Source organism: Balearica regulorum, chromosome 34 (genome assembly GCF_011004875.1).
Source record: "Balearica regulorum gibbericeps isolate bBalReg1 chromosome 34, bBalReg1.pri, whole genome shotgun sequence".
Lineage (NCBI taxonomy): Eukaryota > Metazoa > Chordata > Aves > Gruiformes > Gruidae > Balearica > Balearica regulorum.
The window spans coordinates 336,208-351,938 of NC_046217.1; the positions used below are offsets into that span (position 1 = coordinate 336,208).

Here is a 15,731-nt window from a genome sequence, read left to right on the forward strand (position 1 = left end):
TCCCCCTGCCCAGGGACCCCCCCCCCCTCGCCGGGGGACTGTCCCCGAAGGGTGTCGGGGAGGGGATGGCAGTGGGTGCTGGGGTCCCAGGCAGTGGGTGCTGGGGGTGCGGGGGAGTTGAGGTCACCCGGATGCTGGGGGTCCCTGGGATGGCAGCGTCACCCCTGGAACCCCCTGGGCCATCTCGGGTTCCTCCCATGTCTCCTCCAGTTCCTCCCAGTCCTCCCCAGTCTCTCCCAATCACCCCAGTTCCATCCCCTGCAGCGCAATTGTCCCCCTGCCGTTAGCGTCCCTGTCCCCAACCGGGTCCCAAAACACGCCGGGGGAGCACCGCTGGCATCCTCAGGCCACCGACCACGGGGACGTCCCGGTGCCACCGACGTCCGAGCCTGTTTTGGGGGCCCCACGTCCAGAGGCATCACCCGGAGACCCGTCACCGGCATCGCCGTCACTCGGTTTGGGGACACTGCACGCTGCGGGACACGGGGGTGGCGGCGGCTTTCCGCAGTCGGTCGAGACCGCGCAGGAGCCCCATCTTGTGCCGGATGGAGTGGTCCAGGTTGACGGTGACGCCGAGGAAGGCGCGGGCGTCGCGGGCGGTGAAGGGGAAGTCGCGGGAGAGGAAGGTCTGGAAGAGCTCGGGGTCCCCGTCCAGGCTGAGGACGTTGTGCAGGGGTTGCCGCAGGGCGCTCAGCTCCCCCACGTTCTCCTGGAAGATGCTCCACAGGGATCGCGCGCCGAAATCCGGTGCCTCCTGGCATTGCCAAGCGTCCTCCAGGCACTGCAGCGCCCAGCTCAGCCGGCACGGCCACTGATCGGCCAACACCACCCAAGCGGCGGCGGCGCGGGGCGAGGGGGTGCCGGGGCTGCCGGCGCGGTGCAGGAGGAGCCGTAGGGTGATGGGGATGGTATTGACGATGCGATGGACGTGGGTGCCATCGGCGGGGAGGTAACGGGCGAGAGGGTCGGCGCTGTCGTGAAGGCAGTGGAAAGCTTCGTGGATGCAGCGGACGGCTTCGGCGTCCGCCTCGCGCCGGCTGGGAACCGTCGGGACGCCCCGGGACTTGGCTCGGCGTCGTTCCACGTTGCCGGTGATGATGCGATACATGAGGTCCTCCCGCGTCTGGACGGCGGCTTCCAGGCATCGCAGGCGGGAACGGGCACCCATCTCAGGGATGGAGAAGGGCAACGTCACCGTTCGGTTGAGGTAGAGGTAACCGTTGTCGGCAAGACCCTTCATGCAGCCGGTTTGCTCCAGGCAGGGGACGATGATGCTGGGGTCCACAGCCAGGATGAAGATGAAGGGGGTGTTGGTGTCGGAGAGCAAGGTGTTCATGGCGTTGAAGACGCCAGCCACCTTCTCCGGGTAGCAGATGTCCAGGCTGGTGATCTCCAGCACCACGCGGAGCCGACGGCGCTCAAAGATCTCCATGAAGGCCAAGAAGTCGACCAGCACCTCCACCTCGCGACGCACCTTGCTCATGAAGCCCAGCTGGCTGGCGAACCTGTCGCTGTTGGTCAACCGCTCGATCTTCTGCTTCTCGCTGACCAACAAGTTCTTCAGGACGGAGAAAAGTCCCAGCACCAAACCGGAACCGGAAAGTGAGGTGACGGCGCTGCCCACCACCTTCAAGGCGTGGTGGTCCTTGATGCCGGGTACCAAGAGGGCCACCAGCAGGATGCTGATGCCGGCGCCCAGGACGAAGAGCATCCCCCAAAGCTTGAGGCAGGCGCCCTTCTTGAGGACCCACTCCTTCTGGCTGAAGCCGGAAGCGAAGCGGGGTCGGGTGCCCATGACGTGGTAGACGCTGAGGGGCAGAGCCCCGAAATGGTGACGGATGCTGTCGCAGAGCGTGGTGACCAAACCTGCCCAGAGCTTGTCGCAACCGGCGTATTGCCAGGCGCTGAAACGGATGAAGATGAACTCGATGTTCTTCCTCCTCAGGTGACCCTCGGTGATGATGGGTTTGTAGAAGGCCAGGTACCAGAGGGCCAGCAGCAACCCCCAGCCCTCGGGGCTACGCGGCTTCTGGTGGCTCCGGTGAAGCTCGGCCTCCTCCCGCTGCGCCATCTCCTCCCGCATGAAGCCTGGGGAGGAGCAGGGGGGGGGGGACACGGGGATGAGGGACCAGGGGTGAAGGTGGCCCGAGCCATGGGGGGGGGGTGGGGTGGGGTGGGAGGGGTGTTGGTGCAACGGGGAGCTCGGGTGGGGGGGGGGGCCAGAAATGGGGTGGGGTGGGTGCCGGTGCAATGGGGGACCCCGAATCTGTAGAAGAAAATGGGGTGGCAGGACAAGGAAGAGAGACCCCAAAATCCGGGGTGCGAAGGGGCGGGCACGGGGATCCCCAGCACCCTCCGGGGAGGGTGACCCGTGGTGGCCTCACGTCCCCACACCCACCGGTGACCTTGTCCAGCAGGGAGTAGAGGCGGTGGCCGCAGGGGGCGTAGAAGCCGACGGTGACGGGGGTGGCGGTGTGGCACAGCGTCCTGGAGAGGCAGCGGCAGTAGATGTCGTCCTCCGTCAGCGCCTCTGGGGACCGGGAGGGGACAGTCGGGGTGACCCTGCGCCACCCGCCCACGTCTGCGGGCACCGGGGAGCCCACCCTCCATGGGGATGGGATGGGATGGGATGGGATGGGATGGGATGGGGATGGGATGGGATGGGATGGGATGGGATGGGGATGGGATGGGGATGGGGATGGGGATGGGATGGGATGGGATGGGATGGGGATGGGGATGGGATGGGATGGGATGGGATGGGATGGGATGGGATGGGATGGGGATGGGATGGGATGGGATGGGGATGGGATGGGATGGGATGGGATGGGATGGGATGGGATGGGATGGGGATGGGGATGGGGATGGGATGGGATGGGATGGGATGGGGATGGGGATGGGATGGGATGGGATGGGGATGGGATGGGATGGGATGGGGATGGGATGGGATGGGATGGGGATGGGATGGGGATGGGATGGGATGGGGATGGGAAGGGATGGGGATGGGATTGGGATGGGGTGGGATGGGGATGGGGATAGGATGGGGATGGGATGGAGATGGGATGGGGATGGGATGGAGATGGGATGGGGATGGGATGGGGATGGGATGGGGGTGGGATGGGGGTGGGATGGGGGTGGGATGGGGGTGGGATGGGATGGGATGGGGATGGGATGGGGGTGGGATGGGATGGGATGGGGATGGGATGGGGGTGGGATGGGGATGGGATGGGGATGGGATGGGGGTGGGATGGGGTGTCCAGGCAGGACAGGAGGGCCTGGTGCCCCAGCTGCCCCCATCCCTGCCAGTGCCCCCCAGTGCTCCCAGTGCCCCCAGTGCTCCCAGTGCCCCCGTACCTTGGTGCTCCCCGGGCTCCACCTCCACGAAGGCGCCGTCACGGCAGGCGCAGGCGTCCCCCCCCGGCCCCAGGCAGGCCAGCCGCTCCTCGCAGCACCCCGCGGGTCCCGCCGGGCTCCCCCCACACGCCGGCGAGCAGGCACCCTGCCGGAGGGAGGGACGGGGGGCGTGTGGGGACAGGGGGACGTGGGGACACCCCGGGGACACGGGGACGCAGGGACAGGGGGACGTGGGGACACCCCGGGGACACAGATGGAGCCACCGTGGGGACAGAGACACCTCATGGTCTTGGGGTGGTTTTTGGGGGGGGGGGGGGGTCAGCACCAAAATCCTGCCTTTGAGCGAGGTGACCCCGTCCTTGTCCCCTCCCTGGGTGTCCTGGGCTAATGGGGGGTCTTGGAGGGCTGTGAGGACAGACTGGGACAAACTGGGACGGACTGGAGTGAGGTGATGGGGACCGTCCAGGACAAACTGGGCTGCAGGGTACTGGGGGGGGCCAGGCTGCAACTGGTGCTGGGGGACACTGGGGAGCATGAAACAGCCTGGACTGGGAGCACTGGGGGCCATGGGACAGGCTGGACTGGGAGCACTGGTGGCGGTGGGACAGCCTGAACTGGGGGCTCTGGAAGAACCTGTACGAGGGGCACAGGGTCAGCCAGGACTGGGGACACTGGTGACCGTGGAACAGCCTGTACTGGGGACACCAGTGACCGTGGGCCAGCCTATACTGGGGACAGGGGGACAGCCCATACTGGGGACACCGGTCACCGTAACCCAGCCTATACTGGGGATACTGGGACAGCCTATACTGGGTACACCAGTGACCACAGTCCAGCCTATACTGGTGATGCTGGTGACCATGGGACAACCTATACTGGGGATACTGGTGACCGTGGGGCAGACTATACAGGGGACACCAGTGACCATGGGACAGCCTATACTGGGGATACTGGTGACCATGGGGCAGACTATACAGGGGACACCAGTGACCATGGGACAACCTATACTGGGGATACTGGTGACCGTGGGGCAGACTATACAGGGGACACCAGTGACCATGGGACAACCTATACTGGGGATACTGGTGACCATGGGGCAGACTATACAGGGGACACCAGTGACCATGGGACAACCTATACTGGGGATACTGGTGACCGTGGGGCAGACTATACAGGGGACACTGGGCCAGCCCATACTGGGGACACCAGTATCCCCAGCTGTACTGGGACCAGAGACAGGCAATGCAGGGGACACTCTTCACCATAGCCCACCCTATACTGGGGATACTGGTCACCATATCTCAGCCTATACTGGGGATGCTGGTGACCATGGGACTGCCTATACTGGGGACACTGGTCACCACAGCTCAGTCTATACTGGGGGACACTGGGCACCCCGCACCCTCTCCATCCCCAGCGCCCCCCTCCCCGCCCCCAGGGCCACCCCCGGGTGTCATCCCGTCCCCGTCCCCGTCCCCGTCCTACCCCGGGCAGTGCCGCCGGCTCCATCCCCGCCGGCCTCCGGCCACATCGGTCCCTGGGGCCGGTTCAGCGCCGCCTTTATACGGGGTCAGGATCCGGCCCCGCCACTGCCCCGCCGGGAGGAAACAATTAGGTGTGGAGCAGGCAGAAATTCCGGCTGCGCCGGCGGGAGCTCGGCCTGAGTCAGGGCCCAGCAACGCCCGGCAGGATCCGGCCCCACGGAGGGAACGGGGTGTGGGCTGGGGACGGGGACACCGGGGTGGGGACGGGGACACCGGGGTGGGGACGGGGACACCGGGGTGGGGACGGGGACACTGGGCTGGGGACGGGGACACCAGGCTGGGGACGGGGACACCGGCATGGGGATGGGGACACTGGGATGGGGACGGGGACACCGGGGTGGGGACGGGGACACCGGGGTGGGGATGGGGACACTGGGATGGGGACGGGGACACTGGGATGGGGATGGGGACACTGGGATGGGGATGGGGACACCGGGGTGGGGATGGGGACACCGGGCTGGGGACGGGGACACCGGGATGGGGACGGGGACACCGGGCTGGGGATGGGGACACCGGGGTGGGGACGGGGACACCGGGCTGGGGATGGGGACACCGGGGTGGGGACGGGGACATCGGGCTGGGGATGGGGACACCGGGGTGGGGACGGGGACACCGGGATGGGGATGGGGACACCGGGGTGGGGACGGGGACACCGGGATGGGGACGGGGACACTGGGGTGGGGACGGGGACACCAGGATGGGGACGGGGACACCGGGCTGGGGACGGGGACACCGGGCTGGGGATGGGGACACCGGGATGGGGACGGGGACACCGGGATGGGGACGGGGACATCGGGATGGGGATGGGGACACCGGGGTGGGGATGGGGACACTGGGATGGGGACAGGGACACCGGGCTGGGGATGGGGACACCGGGGTGGGGATGGGGACACCGGGGTGGGGATGGGGACGGGGGGATGGGGACAGGGACACCGGGCTGGGGATGGGGACACCGGGGTGGGGACGGGGACACCGGGCTGGGGACGGGGACACCGGGGTGGGGATGGGGACACTGGGATGGGGATGGGGACACCGGGATGGGGACGGGGACACCGGGGTGGGGATGGGGACACCGGGGTGGGGACGGGGACACCGGGATGGGGACGGGGACACTGGGATGGGGACAGGGACACCGGGCTGGGGACGGGGACATCGGGCTGGGGATGGGGACACCGGGGTGGGGACGGGGACACCGGGATGGGGATGGGGACACTGGGCTGGGGATACCAGGGTGGGGATGGGGACGGGGGGATGGGGATGGGGACACCAGGATGGGGATGGGGACACTGGGCTGGGGACGGGGACACCGGGATGGGGATGGGGACACTGGGATGGGGACAGGGACACTGGGATGGGGACAGGGACACTGGGATGGGGATGGATCCTGCTGGGGGGGGGATATGGGGGGGGAAATGGGGGGACAGGGGGATGCAGGGGACAGAGGGGACAAAGGGGACACGGGGAATCCAGGGGACATGGGGGATGCAGAGGACATGGGGGGACACGGGGGACATGCAGGGCTGGCGGGGGTGCGGGGGTTACAGGAGACCCAAGGGGACATGGGGACGCTGGGACACGGGGGACATCGGGGATGCGGGGGACACAGGGGGGGACATGGGGGGGACACCCCCCCCCCCACCCCACCCCCCGGTGCCAAGGGCTGCGGGGCACAGCCACTGCCCGCCACCATCATCGTGACATCACTGTGACATTGCCGTGACATCATCGCTTCCTGTGGCTGGTGGCTCCTGGCAGAGGGACCTGCTGGCCCGGGCACAGGCCAGCACCGGTGACACCGCTCAGCCACCTCCCTGCCACCAACAGTGGGGGGGGTTCCACCCCAAAACCAGCTCTGCCCCCCCCAGAAAGGGTTAACGGGGGGGTCCAGGGGACGCGGGGGACACCAGGGACACGGGGACAAGGAGGGCACGGGGGGATGGAGGGGACATGGGGGACATGGGGGGACACGGGGGAGACACGGGGGACATTGGGGGGAACATGGGGGGGACACGGGGGACATGGGGGGACATGGGGGGGACATGGGGGACGTGGGAGACATTGGGGACATTGGGGGACATGGGGCCATAATGGGCCGGGGGGGGGTGGCCCCCCAGGGGACACGGGGGGATGTGGGGAACATGGGGACAGGGGGGTCCTGGCAGCTCCCCGAGGGGTCAGGGGACGCGGTGGCCGGGGTGTGTGTGGGGGGGTGTCCCCATGGGGACACGGGTGACGGTGCCACCCGCTGTGCACGTGTCACGAGGGAGAAATGAAAGTGAGAGTGCGCCCGTCCGCCGGGACCCCCCCACCCAGGGACCCCCCACCCAGGGACCCCCCCCACCCAGGGACCCCCCACCCAGGGACCCCCCCACCCAGGGACACCCCCCCCCACCCAGGGACGTCCCCTCGTCCCCTCCATCCCCTCGAGGTCACCGGTGATGTCACCCTCACCTGCGTCACCTTCCCCGGCGCCCCCCGTGAGCACCCCCAGCCCCACCCTGGGGTGCTGCCCCCAGGCTGGGGGGGACACGGGGGGACACGGGGGGGGACACAGCCGGGGGTTGGGGACATCCGGGGGGTACAGGGCCCCCATGGAGACACCTGAGGGTTGGGGACATCCCGGGGGAGAGGGATGGGCAGCGGTGGGGGACATCCCCTGGGCCTGGGCCTGAGACTAAGCCTGAGACTGAGACTGAGCCTGAGCCTAAGCCTGGGCCTGAGCCTGGGCCTAAGCCTGGGCCTGAGCCTGGGCCTAAGCCTGAGCCTAAGCCTGGGCCTAGGCCTGGGCCTAAGCCTGAGCCTGAGCCCGAGCCTAAGCCTGGGCCTGAGCCCGAGCCTAAGCCTGGGCCTGAGCCTGGGCCTAAGCCTGGGCCTGAGCCTGAGCCTAAGCCTGGGCCTGAGCCTGGGCCTGAGCCTGGGCCTAAGCCTGGGCCTAGGCCTGGGCCTAAGCCTGAGCCTGAGCCTGGGCCTAAGCCTGAGCCTGAGCCTGGGCCTAGGCCTGGGCCTAAGCCCGAGCCTAAGCCTGGGCCTGAGCCTGAGCCTAAGCCTGGGCCTGAGGCTAAGCCTAAGCCTGAGCCTAAGCCTGGGCCTGCACCTAAGCCTGGGTCTAGGCCTGGGCCTAAGCCTAAGCCTGGGTCTAGGCCTGGGTCTAGGCCCGGGCCTGGCCTTAGCCCTGGACATGAGGCCTGGGGTGTGGGGACAAGGGACACCAGGGCCCGCCCAGTTCCCCCCAGTTCCCCCCAGTTCCCCCCACCGCCGCGCTTCCCCCTCCCGCCGCCAGGGGGCAGAGCGCACGCCCTTCCCCGCTGTTCCGCGCATGCGCCATCCGCTGACAGCGCCCGGCCCGCCATGCCGAGTGAGGGCACTTCCGGGTGACTGCCGTGCCGTGCCACGTGACGCGGTGCTCGCGCGGGGCCGCCTGTCATGTGACCTTCGGCGGCTCCGGGCAGGAGGTGGGAGATCGCGGGGGGGGGGGTTGGGGGGTCCCCGGGGGTTTGGGGGGGTCCCCGGGGGTTTGGGGGTCCCCGGGGGGGCTGGGGGGGTCCCCGGGGATTTGGGGGTCCCCGTGGTGCTATGGGGGGGGTCCCCAGGGTATGGGGGGGGTTTGGGGGGGGTCCCCGGGGGTTTGGGGGGGTCCCCGGGGGGGCTGGGGGGGGTTTGGGGGGGTCCCCGGGGATTTGGGGGGGCTGGGGGGGGGTTTGGGGGTCCCCGTGGTGCTATGGGGGGGGTGTCCCCGTGGGGGCTGGGGGGGGTCCGTGGGGTATGGGGGGGGTTTGGGGGGTCCCCGTGGGGCGGGGGGGGGGTTTGGGGGGTCCCCAGGGGTTTGGGGGTCCCCGTGGGGTGGGGTTGGTCCCTGTGGGGGGGGGTTGGGGGTCCCCGTGGGGTGTCTGGGGGGGTCTGAGCATGGATTTTGGGGGGGGGGGGGGGGGGGGCAGATACTCCGCAGCACCCCAGGGCCAAACCCGGAGCGTGTCCTGTCCCCGTTCCCCCCCCCCCCCCCCCAAAAAAAGGTTGGGGGCACTTGGGGGGCGCTGACACCCCCCCCCCACCCCCCCCCCCCCCAGGCCATGGCCGCCCCCCGCCCCCCCAGGGTGGTGCCGGGCGAAGCCTCCGAGAGCGACTCGGAGCCGGAGGTGCCGGGGGGGGCGAGCGGGGGGTTCCCCGGTACCGGGCTGAAAGTGCCGGGCGAAGCCTCCGAAACCGAGGAGGAGGAGGAGGAGGAGGGAGGCGAGAGGCCGAAGCCCCCCCAGGTTTCGGCAGAAGAACCGGCACCTGTTTGGGGTTACGGCCGGGGGGGTCCCTCGTTGTTCCAGCAACGGCTACGGGAAGGTTCAGGCCGGCTGCGGGGGGCCGTCGGCGGCGCCCTACGGCAGAGTTACGGCACCGCCGCCCGAAATCTGGGGGGGCTCGGGGGAGCCCTGGGCCGGGCGCAGGCGACGGCGGCCGCCGCCGCTCACTGCCTGCGCCTGGCTCGTCGCGATCTGCGCGCCGTGGCCGCCACCGTCGACATCGTCGCCGCTTGTCGCCTCCTGCCCGATATCCGCGGGGAGCTGCCGGCGCTGTGACGCGGCGGCGGCGGCGGCATCCGAAATCACCCGCCGGCGTGGCTACCGAACCCCGAGTTGTCCCCGAAGACGCCGCCGCGTGTGTGTTCCCCCCCCCCCCCCAAAAACACGCGCGTCCCCGGGGTGGCATCATCCCCAAACGGCGCCGCTTCGCGTGACGCGGGAATCAATAAATCTCCGGTGATGGTGGCACGGCCGGGGGGGTGTCGGGGTTGGGGGGGTGACGTGACCTCAGGCGTCACCTCGCGGTGGCCGTCGAGCTCCGCGGTGGCCCAGGGGACGGGGAGCGGTGACCTGCGCCACGTTGCGCGCGTCATCGGCGTCCCCGTGCCACCGCGGCGGCGCCGGCAGCGGGATGAGGGGACGGTGACGGGGTGGGGTGGGAGGGGGGCTGTGCGCGTGTGTGTCCCCCCCCCCCCGACCTGTCCCCAAGATGCAGGACACGCCGTTGGGGGCCACACGAGGGTTTATTTGGGGGGACGATGCTCCCCCCGCCCCCCGCCGCCAGCGCTGTCACCCCTGGGGACACGAGGGTGAAGGGTCCCCGGGGGAGGGTCTGGGGGGGGGGGGGGTTTGGGGTCCCCAGGGGGGGTTTGGGGGTCCCCAGGGGTGGTTTGGGGGTCCCCGGGGGGGGTTTGGGGTCCCCGGGGGGGTCACGTGCGGGTGTCCAGGCCGTCCATGTACTCCTGCAGCGCCTGCAGCCGGGCGTCGATCTCGGCCAGCTCAGCCGAAGGCTCCTCGTAGCGGTTCTCTGAGGGGGGGGGGGGGGGCAGGAGAAAATGGGGTAAAAAAAGCCAAAATCAGGCTGGGTGGGGGGGGTGGGGCACCCCAAAAATGTGGGGATTTGGGGGGGGAGGGTGTTGGGGGCTCACCTTTACCGGGGCGCTTGCCGGCGGTGCTGCCCACGGACGGTTTGTGGCCGGCGGCCGGGCAAGAGGCCTTGAGGGTGGAGGGGGGGGTGAGGGTGGCACCCGAGGGGGGTCAGTGCACCCCCCAACCGCGCTCACCCCACTTTGGGGTGCAGGGGGGACCCACAAAGGCTGGGGGGGGTCCTCACCGCGCCGGGGCCGTTGCAGGACGAAGCGCTCAGGGGTCTCCGGGTGCGGGTCGCTCTCCTGCCCCTGTCCGAGGAATTGGGGGGGGGGGGGGGGGGGGGGGTTAAGGGGTGCCTTGGGGGTGGGGTGGGGGGGGTCAGGGTGCCCCCCCACACACCCTGCACCCACCCCGCTGGTTACCTGGGGGGCAGGGGTTTGGGGCGCTCATCAGCGTCGCTGCCGGAGCTCACCGCCGCTGAGCACCGGCTCCGGAAACTTTCGGCTGTGGGGAGAAACGGGATTGGGGGGGGACACATGAACCCCAGCACCCAGTGGGTGCCCCCCCCACCCCCCGCGCTCCCCGCTCACCTGAGGAGCTGCGCCCGCGACTCCTTGCCGGGCTGGCGCTGCCAAAAGCCGCCCCGCGCCGCTGGCTGCACCCAAGGGTGACGGTGGTAAGGTGGGGGGGGGGGGGGGGGGGGGGGGGGGGGGAGCCCCCCCCTCACCCCGGGAGAAGGGAGGGGACGGGGATGGGGACAAGCCCGGTGTCACCGCTGACTTTTTGAGCTCGGCCTCCTTCTGCCGGCGCTGCCGGGCCCTGACGAAGGCGGTTGGGTCGAAACGCGGCGGGCGGGAGCCTGGCGGGGCTGGAAAGAGGGTGTCGGGGTGGGGAGGGGGCGAACCGTGTCCGTGTCTGTCGTATGTGTGTGTGTCCCCCCCATGCGTGTCCCCACGCGTCCCCCACCTGCGGGCGACGGGGACCGCGGCGGGGGGCGGCCCTGGCTGCCACCACGACTCTCCCGGGACGCCGAGCGCGACGGGTGCCGGGTGCCGGAGAGGGACCGACGCTCCCGGGGGCCGGGAATCGTGCCGGCGGGCGACCGGTGGCTGCCGAGGGGACAAACGCCGTGAGGAGGGGGGACACACACACACACCCACCCTGCGCTCACGGGGAGCCCCCCCGGGACCCCCCCTCCACCCTCCCCGGCCTCACCCCCTCTTGCAGGAAGCCAGCTCGGCCGTCAGGCTCTTCACCCGCAGCTGCAGCCTCCGCTCCGACGCCTTCGCCTCCGCAAGCTGCGACGGGGTGGCAAAGGTTCGCCGTGCCGCCGGCAGCCCCCCTCAAACCCCCCCCCCCCCCCACCCCATCCCGTTACCGGCACCCCACCTCCGTGGCCAACTGCCGCTGCTCCAATCGGTGCCGGGTTTTTTCTCGGAGCAGCTCGTCCTCCAACCGGCGCGTCGCTCGTCGTAGAGCCGCGGTCTCCGTCCCGCCGCCCGGCTCTCGCCGCGACGCCCGCAGAGCCGCTTCTGCCGCCCGCTTCTCCTCCAGCGCCCGCTGCAACCTGCCGGGGGACACCGAGGAGTTTTGGGGGGGGGGGGGGGTGTCTCTGTCCTCGTTCTGACCGCCAGGCGGGGATCCCCCAAACCCTTCCCGGTGACGCCGGCTCCGCTCACTCTTCCCGCAGGTGCCGGATCTCGGCGTTTCGGTGATCCTCCCCGTGCCGAGCCCGGAGTAGCGCCAGCTCCTCCCTCAGCTCCCGTACCAGCCTGCGCAGCGCCGCAGGATCCGGCCTCCCCGCGTAAGGCAGCGGCAGCGGGTAGTGGATCCTGGGGGGGGGGGACACGACACACACCGGATGGAGACACAGCCGTGTCATTGTGTGTGTGTGTGTGTCCCCGGCTCGGTGTCGTGTCCCCCCACCGCCCCGTCACCTGTCGAACTCGACGGAGTAGACGAGGATGAGGTAACGCTTGGCGCTGAGCGGGGAGGAGGCAGAAGTTGGGGGCCGGGAGATCGCCCCCGTTTTCCGGCTGCGCAGGGTCTCCAGGTCGGCGTAGGTGAGGAGCTCCAGGCTGACGGAGTCGCTGCTCTGCGGAGGGGAAAAGTTGGGGGGGGGGGGGGGGGGGGGCTCAGTGGGACGTCCCCCAAAACGGCATGGAGAGGTGGGGGGGAGGTGGCACCGGCCTCACCTGCGTCAGCGCCGACTCCAGCATGCTGCAGAAAATGCCAAACTGCTTGAAATTCCCCGTTTTGTGAGTCAGGTCCTCGATGACTGCGAAGAAGGAGGGGTTCAGTTGGGCGGGGGGTGGGGGGGGGGGATCCCCTCAATTTCTCCCCCCCCCCCCATCCCCCAGGGACTCACAGGCGGCATCAAACTCCCCCCTCCACTGGTCGGCGGTGAGATGAGCCTCCACCTCCACGTCCAGCGTCGAGCGGGCGAGGGTCAGCCGGACGGTGTGTCCCCCGTGCCGGAAAGCGCAGTCGGCCTGCAGGTACCGCGGCTCCGCCATGGCGTTGGGGATCTGGGGGGGGCGGGGGGGGGGGGGCACCCCCAGGAGATGGAAGAGAAAGGGGAGGTGGGGGGGGGGGGGGGGAAGGGGACGCAGGTCCAAGCAGCTCGGGGAGAGGGGGGGGGTGTTAGGGTGGGTTCTGGGGTGGTGGGTGCCTGGGGGGGGGGTGTGTGTGAATGGATTTTTGGGGTCCACTGATGGAAGGAGGGAGGTAGGATGGGGGGGCATCAGCGATGCCGGGGGGGGGGGAGGCTGTTTGGGGGAGCCCAGGGCTGGGGGGGGGCAGTTTGGGGGAGCCCAGGCCCTTGGGCGGTTTGGGGGAGCCCAGGCCTTGGGAGGGGGGCCTAGGCCCTGGGGGTGCAGTTTGGGGGAGCCCAGGACTGGGGGGGGCAGTTTGGGGGAGCCCAGGCCTTGAGGGGGGGCAGTTTGGGGGAGCCCAGGCCTTGGGAGGGGGGCCTAGGCCCTGGGGGTGCAGTTTGGGGGAGCCCAGGCCCTGGGGGGGGGGCAGTTTGGGGGAGCCCAGGCCTTGAGGGGGGGCAGTTTGGGGGAGCCCAGGGCTGGGGGGGTGCAGTTTGGGGGAGCCCAGGCCCTGGGGGGGCAGTTTGGGGGAGCCCAGGCCCTGGGGGGGGGCAGTTTGGGGGAGCCCAGGGCTGGGGGGGTGCAGTTTGGGGGAGCCCAGGCCCTGGGGGGGCAGTTTGGGGGAGCCCAGGCCTTGGGAGGGGGGCCTAGGCCCTGGGGGTGCAGTTTGGGGGAGCCCAGGCCCTGGGGGTGCAGTTTGGGGGAGCCCAGGCCCTGGGGTTCTCCTCTGAGGGACACCGGGGGGACCCGGGGCTGTTCTGGGGGAACCGGGCCCGGGGGGGGGGGGGGGGGGGGTGTTTAGGCGATAGATACCGGGGAAAGCCGCGGGGGGAATCGCGGAGGGCCGGAGAGCCCCTCCGGACGGTCACCGGGCCGGGATCCCGCAGAGCCCCGCTCCGCTCCCTCACCGCCCGCCGCGCTCCGCCGCCGCCTCAGCCCCGCCCCCTCGCAGCCCTACCCCCGGTCCCATTGGTCGGTCACGCCTAGCCACGCCGTCTCATTGGTTCTCGCCTCAGCCCGTCACGTCTCGCCCCGCCTCACTCCAAGCGGCCGTTAGGCGCTTCACGCAACCCCCCACCCCCCCCGCCCTCCAGTATCCCGCTGCTATTGGCTGTCAGGCGGAGCCCGCCTCCCACCTCCGCGGTGCCACTGGTTGCTACGGTTGTCAGTCATACCCCCTAGGAAGGGGAGGAGCTACCCGCCGCTGTGGCGCCCCCTGCTGGAAAGAAGCCGCGAGTTCGACGACCCCGGCGAGGCCACGCCCCCTTTTCATTGCCACCCGCGTGGCCACGCCCCCTTTTCATTGACACCCGCGTGGCCACGCCCCCTTTTCATTGACACCCGCGTGGCCACGCCCCCTCCCATTGATAACTGCAGCGCCCGCGCTCCATTCATACCGGGGGGGCCCAGACAAGGTGTGGGGGCCCCATTTAATTAACCGGGGATTGGGGGGGGGAAGGACCCCGTGACCCCCCCCCGGCCCTGAAATGGGGGGGGGGGGGGCAGCCCCAAGGCCTCGAATCCCCCTGGAATGGGGGGCGGTGGGGGGGGGGGTGGGTCGGCCCCCTAAAAAAATGGGGTGAGGGAAAATATAAGCACCCACCCCAGCTGCCCCCAACCCACCCTGGGGGGGCAGACTGTGTCCGTGGGTCTGTCCGTGGGGACATCCATGGGTCCGTCCGTGGGGTTGTCTGTGGGTCCATCCGTGGGGTCGTCCGTGGGTCCGTCCATGGCTCCGTCCGTGGGTCTGTCCATGGGGCCGTCCGTGGGGTCGTCCGTGGGGTCATCCGTGGGGTCGTCCATGGATCCATCCGTGGGTCTGTCCATGGGTCCGTCTGTGGGTCCGTCCGTGGGTCTGTCCATGGGTCTGTCCATGGGTCCATCCATGGATCCATCCGTGGCTCTGTCCATGGGTCCGTCCGTGGGTCCGTCTGTGGGTCCGTCCGTGGGTCTGTCCCTGGGGCTCAGTGCAGCAGGCATCTGCCGAGAGCTTTGGTGGCACTGTGGGGACCGTCGTCCTCACTGAGGGCACCATGAGCATCTTTGGTGGCACCGTGGGGACGGTTTATGACGTTGTGAGGCCCAGGGGCTTCTCCGGTGGCCCCGTGCCCGTCTTTGGTGGCACCCTGGGGACCGTGGGCACTGTCAGTGGCAGTATGGGTGTCCTTGGGGGCACCTCGGGGACCGTCGATGGCACCCTGGGGACCATGGTCCTCACTGATGGCACCATGGGTGTCCTTGGGGGCAACCTGGGGACCGTCGATGGCACCATGAGCACCCTCGGTGGCGTCGTGGGGACCAGGAGCTTCTCCAGTGGCCCTGTGCCCATCCTCGGTGGCACCCTGGGGACCGCCGATGGCACCCTTGGGTGGTGCCAAGGCCACCCCAGTGGCCATGGCCGGTGTCCCCACAGCTGCGTCCCCCAGGGAGTCCTGGAGTGTCTATAGGGGCTATCGTGATAGAGAGGGTATCACGATAGAGGGGGGATGTCCCAGAAGACAGGCTATCAGGGAGGGGGATGTTGCGATACAGGGAGCGCCCCGAGGAAGGGGCTGTCGCGGAGGTGGGAGGGGATCGCGATAGATGTCACGACACGGAGGAAGGAGATGCTGAGGTCGGGGGTGAGGCGGGGCTCCCGGGAGGGTTTATCGCGATGAGCACACACAGAGGCTGTATATCACGATAGAGCGGGGAGTGGGGTAGGTGTAGGAGCACCCCAGGGGTCCCTTGCGGGATGATGGGTGGGGGGCACTGCCTCACGGAGGGGTCCCCAGCCCTCACGGGGGGGGGGGGGCACCCCAAAGAGGGGGGGTCGTGCCCCCCCCACCCCTCCTTGGACCCCCAATCTTGGGGTCCCCCAACAA

At 69.8% G+C, this 15,731-nt stretch overlaps 3 protein-coding genes across 6 annotated transcripts; 1 reads left to right on the plus strand and 2 right to left on the minus strand.

Moving 5' to 3' along the window:
- Positions 1 to 23: 23 nt before the first annotated feature.
- Positions 24 to 5,022, minus strand: NKPD1 (NTPase KAP family P-loop domain containing 1). The gene is made up of 4 exons (XM_075738599.1): positions 4,837 to 5,022; positions 3,352 to 3,496; positions 2,399 to 2,530; positions 24 to 2,088 (listed from the first exon to the last, which is right to left on the minus strand). Exons 1-4 carry the CDS (start codon positions 4,858 to 4,860, stop codon positions 449 to 451), a joined length of 1,941 nt encoding a protein of 646 aa, XP_075594714.1. The 5' UTR covers positions 4,861 to 5,022; the 3' UTR covers positions 24 to 448.
- Positions 5,023 to 8,213: 3,191 nt separating this feature from the next.
- On the plus strand, positions 8,214 to 9,466 carry BLOC1S3 (biogenesis of lysosomal organelles complex 1 subunit 3). The gene is made up of 2 exons (XM_075738665.1): positions 8,214 to 8,347; positions 8,960 to 9,466. The coding sequence occupies exon 2, from the start codon at positions 8,963 to 8,965 to the stop codon at positions 9,458 to 9,460; it is 498 nt and encodes a 165-aa protein (XP_075594780.1). The 5' UTR covers positions 8,214 to 8,347; positions 8,960 to 8,962; the 3' UTR covers positions 9,461 to 9,466.
- A 559-nt stretch (positions 9,467 to 10,025) lies between these two features.
- CCDC61 (coiled-coil domain containing 61) lies at positions 10,026 to 13,793 on the minus strand. 4 transcript variants are annotated; one of them, XM_075738593.1, is made up of 14 exons: positions 12,642 to 12,843; positions 12,469 to 12,551; positions 12,211 to 12,368; positions 11,953 to 12,105; positions 11,663 to 11,840; positions 11,489 to 11,571; positions 11,240 to 11,382; positions 11,054 to 11,132; positions 10,864 to 10,928; positions 10,696 to 10,777; positions 10,518 to 10,575; positions 10,333 to 10,399; positions 10,088 to 10,211; positions 10,026 to 10,044 (listed from the first exon to the last, which is right to left on the minus strand). In XM_075738593.1, the coding sequence occupies exons 1-13, from the start codon at positions 12,787 to 12,789 to the stop codon at positions 10,114 to 10,116; spliced, it is 1,395 nt and encodes a 464-aa protein (XP_075594708.1). In that variant the 5' UTR covers positions 12,790 to 12,843; the 3' UTR covers positions 10,026 to 10,044; positions 10,088 to 10,113. The 4 variants fall into 4 exon arrangements, 3 of the variants coding, with proteins under 3 accessions (XP_075594708.1, XP_075594709.1, XP_075594710.1); XM_075738594.1 differs by lacking the exon at positions 10,026 to 10,044 and adding an exon at positions 13,776 to 13,793 and having other exon boundaries at positions 10,052 to 10,211; positions 12,642 to 12,801; XM_075738595.1 differs by lacking the exon at positions 10,026 to 10,044 and having other exon boundaries at positions 10,052 to 10,211; positions 12,469 to 12,493; positions 12,642 to 12,776.
- Between the last annotated feature and the right edge of the window lie 1,938 nt (positions 13,794 to 15,731).

Excerpts from the sequence above, each read along its gene's own strand:
- NKPD1 (XM_075738599.1), bottom strand. The coding sequence starts at position 4,860 with ATGGAGCCGGCGGCACTGCCCGGG. Across the intron at positions 3,497-4,836 it reads AGCCGGCGGCACTGCCCGGG|GGTGCCTGCTCGCCGGCGTG; the intron begins GTAGGACGGGGA and ends TCCCTCCGGCAG. Across the intron at positions 2,531-3,351 it reads GGAGCCCGGGGAGCACCAAG|AGGCGCTGACGGAGGACGAC; the intron begins GTACGGGGGCAC and ends CCCGGTCCCCAG.
- BLOC1S3 (XM_075738665.1), top strand. The coding sequence starts at position 8,963 with ATGGCCGCCCCCCGCCCCCCCAGGGTGGTGCCGGGCGAAGCCTCCGAG.
- CCDC61 (XM_075738593.1), bottom strand. The coding sequence starts at position 12,789 with ATGGCGGAGCCGCGGTACCTGCAGGCCGACTGCGCTTTCCGGCACGGG. Across the intron at positions 12,106-12,210 it reads TACTCCGTCGAGTTCGACAG|GATCCACTACCCGCTGCCGC; the intron begins GTGACGGGGCGG and ends CCCCCCCCCCAG. Across the intron at positions 11,572-11,662 it reads AGCGGCAGTTGGCCACGGAG|CTTGCGGAGGCGAAGGCGTC; the intron begins GTGGGGTGCCGG and ends ACCCCGTCGCAG.